The 17074-nt window shown below is 42.2% G+C and overlaps 1 protein-coding gene across 1 annotated transcript in view; it reads right to left on the bottom strand.

Moving 5' to 3' along the window:
* Nucleotides 1-8756: 8756 nt before the first annotated feature.
* LOC118227749 (carbohydrate sulfotransferase 8-like) overlaps nucleotides 8757-17074 on the bottom strand; it is a 166099-nt gene continuing 157781 nt past the window's right edge. Inside the window, exons 3-4 of the mRNA XM_035418595.1 lie at nucleotides 13075-13115; nucleotides 8757-11984 (exon numbers count right to left, since the gene is read on the bottom strand). Of these exons, the coding sequence (XP_035274486.1) occupies nucleotides 10881-11984; nucleotides 13075-13115 (1145 nt within the window). The 3' untranslated portion in view covers nucleotides 8757-10880. The remainder of the gene's footprint in view (nucleotides 11985-13074; nucleotides 13116-17074) is intronic.

The following is a 17074-nucleotide window of genomic DNA, read 5'->3' as shown; positions in this document are numbered from 1 at the left end:
CCCCCCCCCCCCCTCCCCTCCGCCAAGTTGGTGAATTCAGCTGGTGCTCCAAAAATTTGCTGAGGCACCTGGGGCATCCCTCTGAGCCCATTCAAATAACTCTGAGTCCGGTCATCTCCTTAGGAAAGGCATTGTTCCAAAAGCAATTCGCTTGACTCCCAGTATTAATTCAGTCCCATGAAAAAGGGTCATCCATCTCAGAGAGGGGAGGCTTTGCCAAAGGGCTTTCCCACAGTTGGGTAATTGGACGGTGGTGTCTGGGGTGTCAGTATAAGTTATAGGCCTGGGCTGGCCATTGTCTTCTCGATGTGAGCCTCCCCATCAGGTGCTGCTTCTGATTTTCCCCAACCGCCCCCCCCCCCCCCCCCCCCCCCCCCCCTCCAAATCTTCAGCAGTCAGTCAAGGCCTAGCACTTGTCTGTCACACACCCTTCAAGAGGTGTGACGGAGGAGATGGACATCTTCGGGCAAATGACAAGTATAGGCCATTCATGGTGTCCTCGTCTTCCAGAGTGCTGATCCAGGTCACCTTGTTTTGATGTTCAAAGACAGATGTTGGGTGATGAAGCCTACCACATGGAGAACCACTTAAGATCTTAAACCCATTAACTGGTGGGGTTGTGTGCCTGTGTGTTGTGTGTTCACTTTCAAATTTATTGTAGGGGTTGGGGAGTGGAAGTTGTTTGTCTGTAATCACATTTTTATTTTTCATGAATCTGTATGTTACAGCCTGCTGTAGATGACACCAGCACAGAGCATCTGTTTTGTAACTTTAGTTATTCTTAATATTAATATGTAACATTATTTATTTGCTTAGAAGTTTTACATTTGTAGTGTGTACAGAATTACCTGCACCCATTACACCTTGTCTGTAAAGTTTTCTGATGATCACTTTTCCTACTAGGGAGTGTTTGTAAGTAGTGTCCAGTCCACAGGCCGGTTAAGAGGCACCCTGTGGATTTGTCCTTGTTCCCGCCCACCCGGCAGTGGCATATTCTCTCTCTCCGTATTGAAAGGACACTACTTGTGTTCGGCAGGGGTGTCATCTGTTCAGTGGGTCTCTCACTGCGATTCTCCAGTGGAAGCAGGTGGTCTATTAGAGCCTAGCTCCAGGTGTGATCTGCACTCTCAGCAGGTTCCTTTGAGGTCTGGATGGTTTCTGAGACTCAGCCCTCAGCCTCATCTTGTATTTGAGACCTCGATTTTCTCTTCTGATGAATCAAATGAAATTCATGGTACAATTAACTGGTTCACCAGTGTCACAGAATGCTTTCCTTTGTTTGACGTTGTTTTCAGAATCTCTTCACAACGTCACAGCAAAGTTTTGCTAGGTGTTGTTGAACAGGGAAATTATATCAAGTTTCATTCACATTTTTTGTAGTTTTGCTAATTTTATTAACCTCCCATTTCTAGCTTCTGCGATTTAGACTTTCTAAATAGTTTCTTTCTACAGGAAAACATTTTCTGTACTTGTCTTTGACCCAACAAAATCACAATTTTCCATTGTCACAACTTTCCACAACCTAAAAAACCATCTGGAGGTTACTTGGCTGACGTGAACATTACCTGCCATGTAGCCTAAGGTTTTGTGCATTCTCATCCCTCAGATTTGGAGTTGCTGTATCCAGATGTGATATTACATGGCTCATACTGATTTTGTGCACAGGTTATTCCCAGATAAACATATTGTATACAGTTTTGAAGCATGTGCATATTTAACGAAACATTAGTTAAATATTCAGGATTTGAAAGATTTGGGAACTGAAAAGAAAATTGAAATATCTTGAAAATTGATGTCTGGAAGCTATTTTGGTGGCTGTTAAGAAGAGCAGGCTGAAGGTATGAAATCACCTAATGCTTGTAATTCATTTTCTTATCAAAGATTTAAGGATTCAAATATGATTTGGAGTGTGAACAGAACTCAATTTAAAGGATCAAAAGGAATAATTTCCTTGTTTTATTCTCTGTTTCATGTTTCCAATTCCTAGATTTAGATTTTTAAAAAATGAGCTCCCTTAAAATCCATTATGAACACAGTGTCATTTGGGAAGAAAAGTATTCATTTCAGATACAGAAATGAACTAAAGCTGTATCTTTCAGATAAGTCTATAATCATTGAACAGTATTGTCATGTTTGCCATTAAATTAACATTTATATCGTATAAATAATAGGAACACGTATTCCAACCTATGTAGGTTGGTAGTGAGTGTAATATGTCTGGTAATTTTGATGACACAGTGCAGACTATAGCTTCAGAAGCTCTTATACAGAATAATGTAGATACTGGGCCATTTGGTTTATCTGTGAGTTCAGTGTCAGGTAATATGTCCTGTACAGTATAAATTGAAGAACCTCTTCTGTCCTCAGCCTCCTGTGTAGATATCCTCAGAAATGAATGGGAGGTTTAGATCTGTCAGCAGATGTTCAGTTCATTTGAAGAAGATGGATGATATCTTTGCCCAAAAAGAAAGCACATATATATTTTTTATCACCTAAACAATAAGAGAACATATTTTATTGGTGCTTACAAATGCACTGTGACTTTTTTTTTTTTAAACTCTTGTTGTGTGACAAGGTTCATTTATCATCCACAGTTTATTGGTTCAAGGCAGTTACTGTTATTGTACCAAATAAAATTCAAAATTGATTGTACTACATGAACATTTTACGATGGAATTATTGGTAGCCATGAATTCTGATATACAGTGAGCTCCATAATGTTTCGGACGAAGACATTTCTTTTCTTGATTTGACTACTGCAAAGTTTCAGATTTGTTATCAAACAGTTCACATGTGGTTAAATGCAAATTTTCTGCTTCTGTTAAAAGGTATTTTTATTCAGTTTGGTTTCACCTTGTAGAAATTATAGTGCTTTTTATACATAGCCCCTCCATTTCAGGGCACCATAATGTTTTGGACAAATGGTGGCACTGGTGTTTCTGGTTAGTCGATTAGTCAGGTATGTTCAATTGCTTCCTTGGTGCAGGTATGAGAGCTTTCTTTATGTAGTCTTAATTCTAGACTTTTGATTTTATTTTGAGTCTGTTATTGGCATTTGTCAACATGAGGACCAAACGCAAATATCAGACTCCAAAGACAATCAAGAGTTTTGAATCAAGACTAAATACTGAAAGCTCTCATATCTGCTCTAAGAAAGCAATTGAACACACCTGACTAAATGACTAATTGGAGACCCATGTGAAACCATTTGTCTCAGACATTATGGTGCCCTGAAATGGGGGTGGGGGTAGGGGGGTGCTGCTATGTATAAAAAGTGCTGTCATTTCTACATGGTGAAGCCAAAGCGTATAATGGCCTTAAATAAAAGCTGAAAATCTAGATTCTGCACTTTATCCATATGTGAATTGTTTGATTACAAATCTGAAATTGTGGAGTGCAGACCCAAATCAGGAAAAAAGTTTTTGTCCCAAATATTATGGAGCCTACTGTAGCGTTGTATATCAATACAAGGGCATGCCAATACATAATACGGATACCACATGCACTTATTGTACTGGTGATGCTGAAGTTCAAATTCATGTTTTAATAAAGATTTCACTATACGTTGTAGTAAGAAGTAATTGATATTGATGTGATATTTTTTATGCCTCAAATGCTGCCACCCTATGGTCATTTTGCAGTCTTACACCTAGTTAGGAAAGGTGAAATAAAGGACTGTGATCCAGTGATCTTATGATCTTATGACGTGTGCAGTTTGCTTCTGAAAGCAAATGTTTGGCACATTGGTGAAACTTGCGCTGACTGAAATTGGCATTTTTCAGAAGTATGTTCATATCTTTTTTTTAACTGATAAGATTTTTTTGGTAAATGAAATGGTTTTATGTAAAAAGATTTAGGGGAGCATGCTGTGTCAGATGGCCAACCAGTACTGTAGGCAGCTGTTTACATGTTCAGAAAGTGATGCATATAACCTGTTCATCTCCTGACCCAATATAAACAACCTCTGTCTAAACTGTACAGTGAAAGTGTATACCTGTCACTGACAGTTGCTCAGAGAGGAATGCCATAATGGAAAAAGCTCCTGGAAACTGTCTAGCACTATTCATTTAATGGCACATAGAAGTAGCACAGCAATTGTGTTTAGTATACCGTTGTCAGAGTGTGGTCATGTTATCCCAAGGAATGGTAATGTGTCTGGTGGTGGACCTTTGTCAGAGCAGGATGCTGTGCAGAAGTACACTATATGGGCTGAGTGTATTCTGGCCACACTGGCACGTTCCCACAGTTAAAATGCACATAGAGGAAGTAGAAATTCTCCTGATGTGTTTGTAAATATAATTAAAGCTTCATCAGTTATCCTTAATGGAGTATGTTGTTAAAGTAGATGTTTTTAGTGTGTTGTGTGGTGATGAAGCAGTTAAACACAATAAATGGAAAATCTGTTATTGTACCACTTCTGCATAACTTCAGTGAGAGGCAAAAGCCTGGAATAAGGTGGCTTTACAACTTTAAGTCGTAAACCTTTGAATCCATTTTTGTGCATGATGATTTGTTGTTTTTTAATGAGCTATTTTGGTGTTTATCAAAGTAACATGATGAAAAACCTGAAAGGATGCACGTATTTTCTTGCAAGTAGTGTGTCTGTGTGCAGTTGTGTGTACACATTCTTGTATGTGGGGTTGAGTGGGCGGATACGGATGTTAGTGTTTTACGGCTGTGCCATTGCGTTTTATGTAATTATTGTAATTATGCATTTTGTTACTTTTGCTGGAGTTCATGTAGAATATATCCTACTGATATGTTTAACTGAGCCACAACATGAGCAAGACATATTTTCACGTCTTTTCACAGTAGTAATGTACATGTAGGCTAATTCTTAAGACCAGTATGCAGTAGCTTTAAATTTGTCCAATACGACTTCTTCTTGCCAAATCCTTAGTCATTCACTGTGTTTTGGGTGTACTGACAATGAATACCCACTACATACACCAAATATGATGCATCATATTTATGTTCTTAGCTAAGATGCATGTTATTATTTGACATGGAAAATTGAGTAATCGTGTCACTTAAAATCTTGCATAGATTTCCTCTTTCATGGCTTTTCAGATATGCTAATACAATGCCTGTTGAAATGTTGTCATTTCTGGTGGGTACATGTGTGCAGAGAAGTGTAGAGTATAAAATAATTCTTAAAGCAAATGCCATTCAATCTCAAATGAAATATTAGTGCAGCCCTGTTTTATTGTTGCATTGTTACCTGTTCAAATAGGCTATGTCCCCTATTTCGGTGTAAAACTGGAAATGAAAATGTCTTATTTTATCACTTTTGACAACCTGGAATTTTTTCACGTACAGCTGTTCTGCTGTGGTATTGTGCATGTTTGATTATGTCCTTGATCATGCATTAGTGGCATTTTTCCTGTACACACTACAAAATGTTCCCAAGGTTTAATGCTAGTCTCTTCTCATTTCATTTCAGTAAGTGCCAGATGACATAAATCTCAGTTTGATGATATATACATGGTAAGCTGAACTACAGCTTTATTAACTGGAACTTTGAAAATTCTTTCACTGGTTTTGAGAACTTTTTTTGTATTGCTACCATTTGTAATACTGCTTCCTGTGTCCAACTGAAAAGATTTAACCTATTTACAAATTTGACATTTTGATTTCTTTAATGAAGAAATTATTATTTTTTTAAATCTCATTTTTCTGAGGTAAAATTCAAACCACCAGCTGTCACTAGTTTAGCTAAAACCTGAAAATGGGTCATATAATGGTAAATGGACTGCATTTATATAGCGCTTTTATCCAAAGCACTTTACAATTGATGCCTCTCATTCGCCAGAGCAGTTAGGGGTTAGGTGTCTTGCTCAAGGACACTTCGACACGCCCAGGCGGGGTTTGAACCGGCATCATTTTAGAAGATTTTGGAAGATTTAACCAAATGTTCATGTTTACGTCCTAATGGGAGATCACTCTGCACAGACAGGTTGAACCATCCGGAGGACCAAGTTCAACCAAGTTCTGGTGTTTGCAGTAGGAGCTCATAAATGCTTCATTATGAATTGAAATCTGTGGAGCTTACAAATGGTCCATTAATTGAAATCATTTTTTTCATTCACAGTATGATTTATCAGTTTTATCACAACTATTAAAATTTTTTAAATAACTGAAATTTCTACAGAAACCCAAATTTGGAGGCACCCCTGGAGGGATCTTCTCAGGGCACCCCAGGGTGCCGCTGCACCCACTTTGAAAAGCGCTGCTGTGCTAATTGTTCTAAAATGCTTGTTTTTAAAATTCATATAGGAAACTAACCGGAACTTTTCTGAATGAATTACAAAGGGTAATTTAAACAGTGCAAGCCTGAGACTGAAAATTATTATGCGCGCAAATTACACGGAAACCGACAATGAAGACACATTTAAAGCTAACGAAATACAGCGAGGCAGGTATCTTCTGTTGTCTACAGTTGCCATGACAAGACTGATGTGCTGTCATGTCACTCGAAGCAGGGTGGCCGAGAGCCAGCTTTATTTGCACAGTAACCACTAATGAACCGGCACGTCTCGTCAGTGTGCAGTTTAATTGGCGCTGAGGGAAAGCAGCATTTAAGTGTCACAGTTTAAGTCGCAAGAAATGCTAATAGCCTGTTAGGAGCTGTTAAGATTAATGGAAATATGCCCATAAAATGTCAAAAAAACTGTGAGTCAGTGTGTAGAGTGCCCTCCAATATTACACGCACCCTTAAAATAAAAATGAGCACGAAATGCTGTATGAAATGAATACAAGTAATGATCTGTATTGAGTGTATTCTTTTATGCTAATGCAATTGTTCAAGAGAACAAGGCTTTGTTTCAAGTTTTTTTTTTTTTTTAATCAAAAAAGTGAGGTGTCACAATTCATTTCAAAAGCGTTACAGGGTCAGGGTATTCCTTTTATGCACATCTGAGAGGACTGTCATAAAAACAGGTTCATAATGAGACCTGTACAATCGGGAAGGTGAACAGAACATGAGGCTTCAGGAAATGACGAGCCTCATGTTAAGTTCTACACGTATACCCCTATCATAGCTGTCCAAAATGTGGATCCAGTACAGTTGTCTCTACAGTAGGATTTTGCCAATGTCACCTCCTCTGGCAGGCAATCCCTGACACCCTATCGTTTGTTTTGTTTCTTTTTATTTTGTATTTATTTTTTTAGTATTCCTTCACTATTTGCAACACGTTTAGTCTGTGGTAGTCATTGCATAGTTTGGGAGTGGTATGCAGCTTGAGTAGACCTAATTGGTAGCTCTCAATCATTTTTCTATTTTAACTACCTGATCCAGGACAATATCAAATATGAGTAATTTCCGGGAAGTATAAACGGCAGTATTTTGCCTGCCCACTAGATGGCAGTAGTTAAACCACTGTAGTAGTTCCGTAAACTTCTATTCACTCTCATGCGGACTAGCTTACAGGGGCAGGAGGCAGGTGGCTGAGTCATGGCTGCATTAAACTTATAGTAGGCATTGGGGCAAATTGGATTTCTGTGTCAATGTACGAATATTGCACACCAAGAGCCAAGCAGCAGCAGACATATGCTAACTCATCAAACACTAAATGGAAGGGTTTTTTTTCAAAAGGGGACGGTTTGACCATTTATTGTTTTAAGTTGTTGTGCTGTATTTCAATCTTATTATTAAAGATAGATTGTGAGCAGACCACTCTGCTGGAGGTATGCCATGTTAATTTGCAGGAGGTGTGGCTCTCTTGCATCATCACATTCTACATGATGTCACTGCGTTATGGTACTGTCCTTCAGAAGGTCTAACATCTCTGATTCTGCCATTACGTTAGGACAGAAACATATCTATTCCCTGTGCTGGATAACTGTCTACCAATGACTTGTGTAACAACCAAATCCAGGTGGGCTCCTCTAATGCTCTTTTCTCAGTGCATTTGAAAAAAGCAGTCTCTGATGGTCTCATTCAAATGCTCTAACTGAGTTACTGGCCAAAAGCTAAGCACTGTGAAGAGAGATTTACACTCACCCTGCGTGCCAAAATTGTAATCTTTAAATGAAGCAGCATTCAGTGAGTCGTTTCACGCAGTCTGCAGGGCCGATGACTGGCAAGCCAATTAAAAATGCCTCCTTGTGGCTGGGCATTGATCACTTTCTGTACTGGGATCCCCTTCGCTATTGGTTACTTTTTCTATCTGATTGAAGTTAAAAATGCAACAGGAGGAAGGGCTGTCCTCTCCTCATTAAAATAAAGTACTAAAGGAGGGTGGTCTCCTCGTTAAAATAAAGTACTAAAGGAGGGTTCTCTCTACTCCTCATTAAAATAAACTTCCAAAGTAGGGTGGTCTTTCAGTAAAGTGCAATCCAAAATATATCAACAAATCAGTAAAGCACCTTTCAAGATATGCATGAAACATCTGGCTTGTGGTCTTCCCTGACAAAATAGCTCACATTTAACTATGTGAAGCGTTACACAAGTCAACCAATTATGATATACTATTGTATGTATATTTTCAAACATCTGCTCCAAGAAGGTAGTTTCATATTGTGCTCGTAGCTTTATATTGTGCTAGTATTGCCTTCCTTTTATAAACTCTGCATGACTTTAATAAGCTGTTATTGTAGACTTCCTCAAGTAGGTTCATTACAAAAATCTTGCATTATACAAAGTATAGTAGCACTTACCTTCATCTGAGTGGCTTTTTCTGAATACATTACAGCTCTTGCAGGGATCACAGTTTTACGATATGCGCCGAACATGACCAGAAAAGTACGAAAGGCTGAAGACGGTTGAAAACATTTATTCATAGACACCCGGCAGAAGCGAAACTGCCCTCCTGAAGAACGTCTTCCTGAAATACACTGGGTAACTGGCAGTGTACAATAAGGCAAAGGGTTTGAGTTCATGTTCCTGTACAACTTGTGCACTGACGATAAAACAATTATACATTCACTTGTTACAGCGTACGTTTGAATATATCAGCATGATACCCATGTGTCCATATATTACCCAGAAACCTCGAGGGGAGGGAGGAAAAGTAGCATGTGCTTCATTTTTCAAGGTTACAGTCACATTCACCTTTTTAATCGTTTAGCCATAGCAACTACCAACACATATTCAGCACATTTAAGACCTTCGGAACAACAGATCGATTATTTGGGAGCCGCAAAGCTGACACACCATATAAACATTTCCTATATGATTTTTCCTTCATAACAGAGAATAAAGGTATTTCTGCTTTCAAAAAATATATTCAAAGTAGAGCGATACATTTTTTTTGGATTGTTTTTCATTTATCATTGGTGAAAGAAAATAGTCTGAAGTCTTTTGTGAATGTAAGAAGGATGTACAACCATTTCCTTTGTTTCTGTCTGTTTTGAAAGTCACAGAAACAGAAACTGAACCCCCTTCCTCTAACTCAGGGGTACCCAAATGTTCTGAACCCAGGAACCTGCTTAATGAGACAAACCTTTATTATGACCTCACCCCTTTTAAAAATGTAGGCCAACATAAGTCCATATGTTGAGTTACTTTTCTAACATATGTTTAAATGGCTACATTTCATTGCTTGCAGTGGATTAGGCTAGTGGAGTGTTTAAACTCACTCGCAGCGATGTAAATGAGAACAGTATAATATACAGTATAGTTTCCAGCTGTATCTCACAACTTACCTAAACCCCTCACCTGACCCACTACTGATGTCCGAATCCGCAGTTTGAGAACCACTCCTCCAACTACTGTGCGGTAATGTGCTGCACTTTTTTTAAAGAGACCGCTCTCAGATCTTAGGTTGCATATAATCACGTGTCATCTGTAGCAGAAGTTACAACGGAGCGAGTCTTTTCTACTGAGCTGTCCACACGTACTGTTGCTCAACGGGTGGGAGAAAGAGGTACCCCCTGTGAATGCTTTCTGTCCACCTCAGTGGTGACGGGAGCGTTTTCAGCGCTTTCACAGAGCAGACACCTCGTTCTCCCTCTGTGAATGCCCTGCTTCCCTCCTAAACATACCAGGGCTAAGCATAGGGTTTAATCCCTTTAGAGGAAATGTACGGTAGCTCTTTTTGGGGGGCGTCTGCTGCTCGATGAATTCCCAGGAAGGCCCCCAAGAAAAGGCCAGGCGCTTGTACGTGCACCGTAATAATGATACTGATAGAACAACATGTCATCTCAGTAAATTTGAAAGCACTCCACGGGAAAAAAGCTTTGATTATGCTGCAGCCCATTATTACAAAGTCATATAAAAATATATATATATATATATTTATCTGAAAGTATTTTACATTTTTAAGTAGCTCCCCCCCCCCCCCCCCCCCCAGAAGGTAAAGAGAAAGAACACTGGTTTGTGACAGTACGGCAGTACAGTGGTTCATGGGAGGGTTGAGGGTGGGACGTCTAAGGGTGTACACAGGGACCAGCCTGCCTGGTGGTGGACTGTATTTTGTATTTTGTTGAGGGAATACTCCTATAGTACTGTGGGCTGCCAATTACTCACTTCACTGTGCATTTGGAGAGGTTCAGGTTCAGTGTATGAGCCAAGTCTCCTGAAATGTTTGATTCATTTTTTGGCGAAGAGCACGGACGGTGCCCACCAGTTAATGCACTGAGTTCTGTTTTACATTTAATCTATTCATTTTGTAGGGGATACTGAACAACTTTCAGAGAGACTTTTTGAAGAGCTCATTTTACTCTTGATCGGAAAGCTTTTGTCGTATTATCGTCAAAATAATGACTGTTTGATGTGTAGCGCAGAGTCGGTTATGATGGCCGGCCAGGTGATTTTACTGACGTAAGTATTGCTTGTTCTGTCCTTTATGTAACTTTGTGTAACTTTTAGAAAGGGAACGATGAGTTTGACTTTCACCACGTTATGCGCATAGTCCTTAAAGCACAGCCTCACACGGGGCTCAGTACAGGTCTTTGAAAGGCTTGGAGTAGTTGAACATCAGATAGTCCATGTAGTAGAAGTCGTAGGCCCGCTGCCTCTCGGAGGCGCTGAGCTGTGCAAAGTAGCGCTGGGTGATGCGGGCGGAGGTGCGCTCCGCCTGGGGGTGCCTGTCTTTGAAGCTGGGGAAGGTGAGGTTGCCGGGGGCGCCGGTGCTCCTCAGGAGGAAGTTGGCCTCCTCCTCCATGGTCTCGAACTTCCCCACGAAGTCGTAGTCCAGCAGGCAGGGGCTGCACAGCTGGTTGACGTGCTCCCAGTGGATGTCCATGCCCACGGGCCGGTGCACGTCCAGGAGGTACTGCATGAACTCCTTGAAGGTGACGCCGGCGCCTGTCCTGAGGGCCGCCTGCGAGGCGTTGGCCCGGTACTTGGAGATGATGGGCTTCCCGAAGACCGGGTGGTAGTAGGAGTTGGGGTTCTCGAACTTGTCGCGGAAGGCCGACACCAGCCTCTCGAGCGGCTCGCGGACGAAGAGCACTTTGGTGTAGGTCTCCAGCCGCTGGGCGATGCCCCGCCGGTCGAAGGCGTCCAGCCGCTTGAGGTGGTTGCCGTAGTGGGCGGCGTCGTGCTTGATCTCGCGGGTGGAGGCGGCGGCGCCGCCCAGCACCATCAGCACCCGCTTCCAGTTGGAGCAGCCCACCTTGGGCACCTCGCAGTAGAGCAGCTTGTGCCTGTCCTCCACGAAGATGCGCGAGACGTGGTGGGGCGTGACGGCCCGCTTGACGTTGCTCTTGTACTTGGCGCACACCTCCCGCACCAGCCGCTTGCGGGCCTCCTGGACCTGGGAGAGCCGGCGCCACCGGTCCGGCAGCGGGGCGGAGGAGGAGTTGAGAGGCCGCGCCAAGGGCGGGTTCTTGAGCAGCAGCTTCCTGTGGCGCTTGGTGACCTGGGCGGGGCTGAGGAGGTCCAGCTCCCGGGAGCCGGGCGTCGGGCGCTGGCGCGGCCAATCGAAGGCGGGGAACTGCATGGGCGGGATGGGACTGGACAGGGTGTCTGGGTCTGCCTCTAGCCTCTCAGCGGGGCCTGCATGACTACTCACACCCTCTGGGTCACGCGCACACAAGTCCTGAAGATCAAGGAGAGACAATCCACCGTCAACATATGAAGAAACAAAAACTTATAAATCTATCTTATTAGAGACTGCTACCCTTACACCCACCCACTCCCACCACACACATGCACACACACACGGATGCAATTATTTGGACAGTTTTCTAACAACATCCTTGCTCAACTGAAGTATTTATTAAACAAACTGTGGTAAATTTTGTTTAATATTCAAAATGTGATCCATCGTACGAATGGCACAGAATATTGCACAGTGTATTTTGTGTTGTAAAACTTCGGCAGAAGAACACCACGCCAAACCAGGTTCAATTGTTTTATGATGCTCAGGACCACTGGAGGGAGCCATTTCGCCTTTTCTGTTTGCTGTCGGTAAAACAATTCCCTTTGAAACGCCACCATCCTCATGTGATTCTGTTAAACAACTGAACATTTAAAGACGCTTTCACATTAAGATTCTGAAAGGCTCATTACCACACAAAGTTGCCTTATTGGCAATGTACATTTATCTGCAAATGCTGTTAGAGTGATACACGCATTGAAGAGAAGGTGGGCATGCTTGATATTAATGACGCAGTTCGCTATCGCCAAATACCGTTCCTCCTCCTCCAAATATTTAACGCGCATTCGCATGCGAAGCGAGCTTCTGTTCCGCGGGGATTCCTCGCGGAAATGAACCTCTGGTCTGTTCGGCCGCAGTTTTGCGAGGAGGAGGAGAGCGAGGGCAGTTTGGCAGATCAGACGCCCACGGCGAGGATTAAAAGTAATGTACCTCTTTCATCTCTATTGATTATCACAGCAGAGATGAGAGCAAACAAAGGTCAGGAGGAAAAAGGAAAAAAAAAAACTCACGGAAGCGTGCTAACCATGGAAATGAGTCCCTGTGCATGCTGGGTAGCCTACTTCCCGCCCCCGGGGCATAGCTGATGTGTAACATGCTTTGTGAAAGCGCTGAGAAGGCGGCTGGACTCGCTCGAGTTTTGGGAGCTCTTTATCACGTGTTGTGATGGTGGGAGTGAGACTTTAGGCTTTAGGGCGCTATCCCAAGCAGACTTAATGGCTAACAGTGAGGGAAGCGGTATTGAGCTCACCTTTCTCATGGTCTGACGGGGCGTGACTCTGAACTTCACACCTGGAGGGGAGAGAAGAGTCATTACGTTAGTAAGGTTTACATTTTTAAAAGCGTGCCGAGGTAATTGAGCCCCTTACTCGATGCACAATGATGTGAAAACTGTTGCCGCTCATGTGAAACGCCATGTCACGTACAGTGCAATGTCATGACTGCTTCATAATCCAAAATGCTGGAGGACCTGAAAAAACTCATTTTACTAATATGATTTTTAGAAAACTGTTTAATTCCACAAGTGTTGGCCTGATATTCGGAACCAGTTCAGCAGTAAAATCACCAGAGCAGTGCATTATAGGATAGCAGGAGAGAAACGCAAGCTTCCGTACTCGCAGTGAGGTTCGCCTTGCAGTAACAACCGTGGTCCCAACCGAACCTTCGTCTGCTCGGTTGCTTTAAACTTCGCTTTCAGGTGAAAGAGTGCAGCAGGACAGGCTGTGTTTCAGGCTGTCCCCCCCCCCCCCCCCCCCATTTTGACCGCTCCCTGTCTGTGAGGTCCCCAGTTTAATGTCAGGTCAGACTGGCAGACCCGAGTGCACCTACCCAAGCGCTGTGATAGGAAACCTGGTGACACCTTCGCCTGACTGGCCTGTCGCTTCTAATTTCGGCCTGGAAGTGAAAATAAAAACCCGCAGAGGGAGCCTGCTGACACGGGGCGCGCCCCCTCCCTCAGTGATGAAATTTGGAGCCCCCGCCGGGCTTGAGGAGCTCTTGCTACGGGAAACAACACAGGGAAGTAGTTTCCTGCCGAGTGGCTCTTTGACATCACGGTATTGGAAGACGGTTCGGCTGGTGCATCTCACGTCGAAAGGGCATATGGAGCCATTCTCTAGACTAAGGATCAGCGGATTCACTGTAATAGGGATATTTAACTTCAACTTGAATTTAATATCAAGTCTTCTGTAAAAAGCGTTAAATTGGGTGTATGCTGCTGGCCGCAAACCACTTCAAAAGGGTGAATTTGTATAAACGCATTTTTATTAATAGCCTACCAGATGAATCCAAAAAGACTTTTCCCTGAATTTTACTTTCGGGCAATACCAGTTCCCACTGCGGGTGCCATCCCAAATCTGGCCGACAATTGGCCGCTGGTCTGAAATTGAAGTGAGCAGCAACCACCCTGACCCTGGCCCAGAACCCCGCCGACTCTGCCGATGCCGGCCCAGAACTCAGCCGGCATCAAAGATGCTGGGCCACATCTGGCCCAGACTCTGGCATTGATCAATCCCATAATGTGCTTTGATTTATGAAAGTCAAATAGATATTATTTTAATTATGTATACTTTTAAGTTCATTAAGAAAGCTCTTTGTTTTATTCTGAGATTATCTAGGTCAAATATGTGTTAGGAATTTATAATAGAACTGCTGTTTGCTGGAAAGTAATGCGTGGCAGTTGCTGTCTGTGTGATAGAAAAGACTGCCTGCCATCTCATCAGTAATAACAGTCTTTGAAGTTGCCTTTGTGGAAAGTTGAATGGCTTTATACGTGCATGCTTTGTGTGTGACCGACAGAAGTCCATACATCAGCAGTGAAAATTAGTTTCCTTGATTTCTGAATGGGATTGCGTAATGTCCACTGTCATCTGTCAGTGCTTCTTGTACACATCTTTTATACCAAACTACAGACATCACCGGAATCATCCTTGATTTAAAAAAAAGACAATATTGTAAAAAATTGTACTTTATTAATGATAAATATAAAAAATAACACATTTTTTAAATTATAGCCTAGCCTATTTTTAAAACGTTCTCACAATTATTGGCACCCCTGTGATTAGTAGCCTACTTGGTGCATCCTTCCTTGGAAAGGATAACTGCACTGTGCCTTTTTTAATAGCCTAATGTTTGGTAAGGTTAGAGAACACTTTTAGATGGATTTTGAACTGTTCCTCCATTCAGAACCGTTCAGGGTCATTTATATCCATAGATTTGCTTACGTATCCAATACCAAATGTGAGAAAATTGATAATGAAGTAAATAAGCAATGAGATGAATATCTATTCATTATTTTATGTGTCTTATGTATTTGATATTTTTATTTCTGAATTATTTTTTTATTAATCTCCTTGCGTATTTATTTCTAAGCGTATTTATTTCCATTCATATTTATTTCAATGCATATTTGTTTCAAAACAACTCAGCCTGTCAGTCAACATGGAAGGAGCGGGGTCAGCTGTGATCATAGATACTGCATAAGTAAGCCCCGCCCCAACTCTGGGGGAAAACAATCCGTTGCACTCCATAGTTATTGTTAACAGTCAGTGAATTATCATTATTAAAATCTCGAGTTCTGTGGTGGGCTGTCCAAATAACAAAGCTAAGAACAGCGATTTTACATTTTATGCTCTCCCGTGCAAAAAGACCGAGCCTGTGTGGAGAAAAAGTGGATTCAGGCTGTGAGGGCAAAAGAGGAAAACTCTGGGATTCTGAATCAAGGCAAGTATGTATTTTAGCTAGCTCTGGAATTCCCTTTGTGGTGACAGATGCACTCTGATGGTAAGGTTCAACATGAGTGAGATTTAGATTCAACAGGGCTGGCTGCAATCAAGCCTGGCTGTATTCAGTCAGCTGAATCTAATTGTCAATTAAATTTGGTTAATTGGTTGATTGAGTAACTAACAGGGCAATAATTTTTTCATGTGGGTGATATGGGTGTTTGATAACTAAAAAAAAATGTGTTTTGTGTTTATGCAGGTTCCCTTTATCTCATATTACATTTGCCAAATGACAAATATGCAATAATAGAGGAAATCAGCAAATACTTTTTCTTGGCACTATATATACTGTATGTCAATACATTTTTACTCTTTCCTTTTCTCAGTTATAGTGAGACAATAATAATCAACAGTTCAAAATTAAACTACCGGACTGGAGAGATCTTCTGCAGAGCAGCTAAGGAATATGAAATAATACTGCATCATTTGGTGACAGTTTTAACACATTGCTATTAGGTTGCCAGGGCTTTGGGCGGAAGCTGAATATCGTTGTTATCGTGACGTTTGCTGTTGAGAACGTCAGTTCACGTGCTCCTCAGCTCTGCTTGTGGGGCTGAGCAGCTACTATATATAGCTTACAAACACCGAGCACGTCACACACCGCTCCCTCGTGAGGAACACTGCAAAACAACAGCCAGTAATGAGATCGTTATCTTAGGATAATGGCCACGTGCTCCGGGATGTCTGTTAAATTAAGGATTCGCACAAAGAAAAGCGAGGGAGCAAACCAGCAGATAATGATATCGTTCCATATTGCTTCCCCCTGCTGAGAGCCCTGTCCCTTCATTAGCTGCTTACCCTTCTGTGTTGTGAGCAATGCCGGTCGTGAAGCGGTTTCCTTTAAAGCGTGTACGTAGCCGCCCTCTGACAGACTTTTGTTCTGTCACCTCGTAGCTGTTGTTTGTCGTAAGACGTGAGATTCGGCTTCCGGAAAAGGAACACGTGTTTGAGAAATGTGTATCTGCTTCACCACCTGGTCCACTGCGAGGTGTTCATTTGGCAGAGCGTGACTGTGACATGCTTTGACAATGAAACTGAGGAGCAGTGGTGCCACCAAGGTTGGTCTCTTTGATGTAATGTGTTGGAATGATGGATAAAAAAGGCAAGCGTGGAGCCCCACCCACCACTTAAATTCTTTCACTGTTGGTTTGTGAGGTCAGAGGTCACAGAAGGCTTGAGGCAAACTGACTGGTGCTGTGTACGTAGTGGAGCCCAGTTCATAGCGTCTCGGAAAGCTATGAGAGGCGATTAATGTTTCACACTGGATTACCTCATCTCCTTCAGGCCAAATGCAAAGCAACCCAATAACTCCCTACAATGAGCCATTTTATTAGTGATGCATGCCTGAAACCTGTGGCCTACTCCTCTCCTTGACCCGAGAACTCTCCTCAAAGTCAAACGATAATCTGGCGTAGCCTATAATTTATTATAACTCACTGATGAATCTCTGTCTGTTTGTCCAAGAAATTT

Source organism: Anguilla anguilla, chromosome 5 (assembly GCF_013347855.1).
Source record: "Anguilla anguilla isolate fAngAng1 chromosome 5, fAngAng1.pri, whole genome shotgun sequence".
Classification (NCBI taxonomy): Eukaryota; Metazoa; Chordata; class Actinopteri; order Anguilliformes; family Anguillidae; genus Anguilla; species Anguilla anguilla.
Note: the sequence above shows the minus strand (reverse complement) of the source record. Positions and strands in the feature narration are given on the sequence as shown.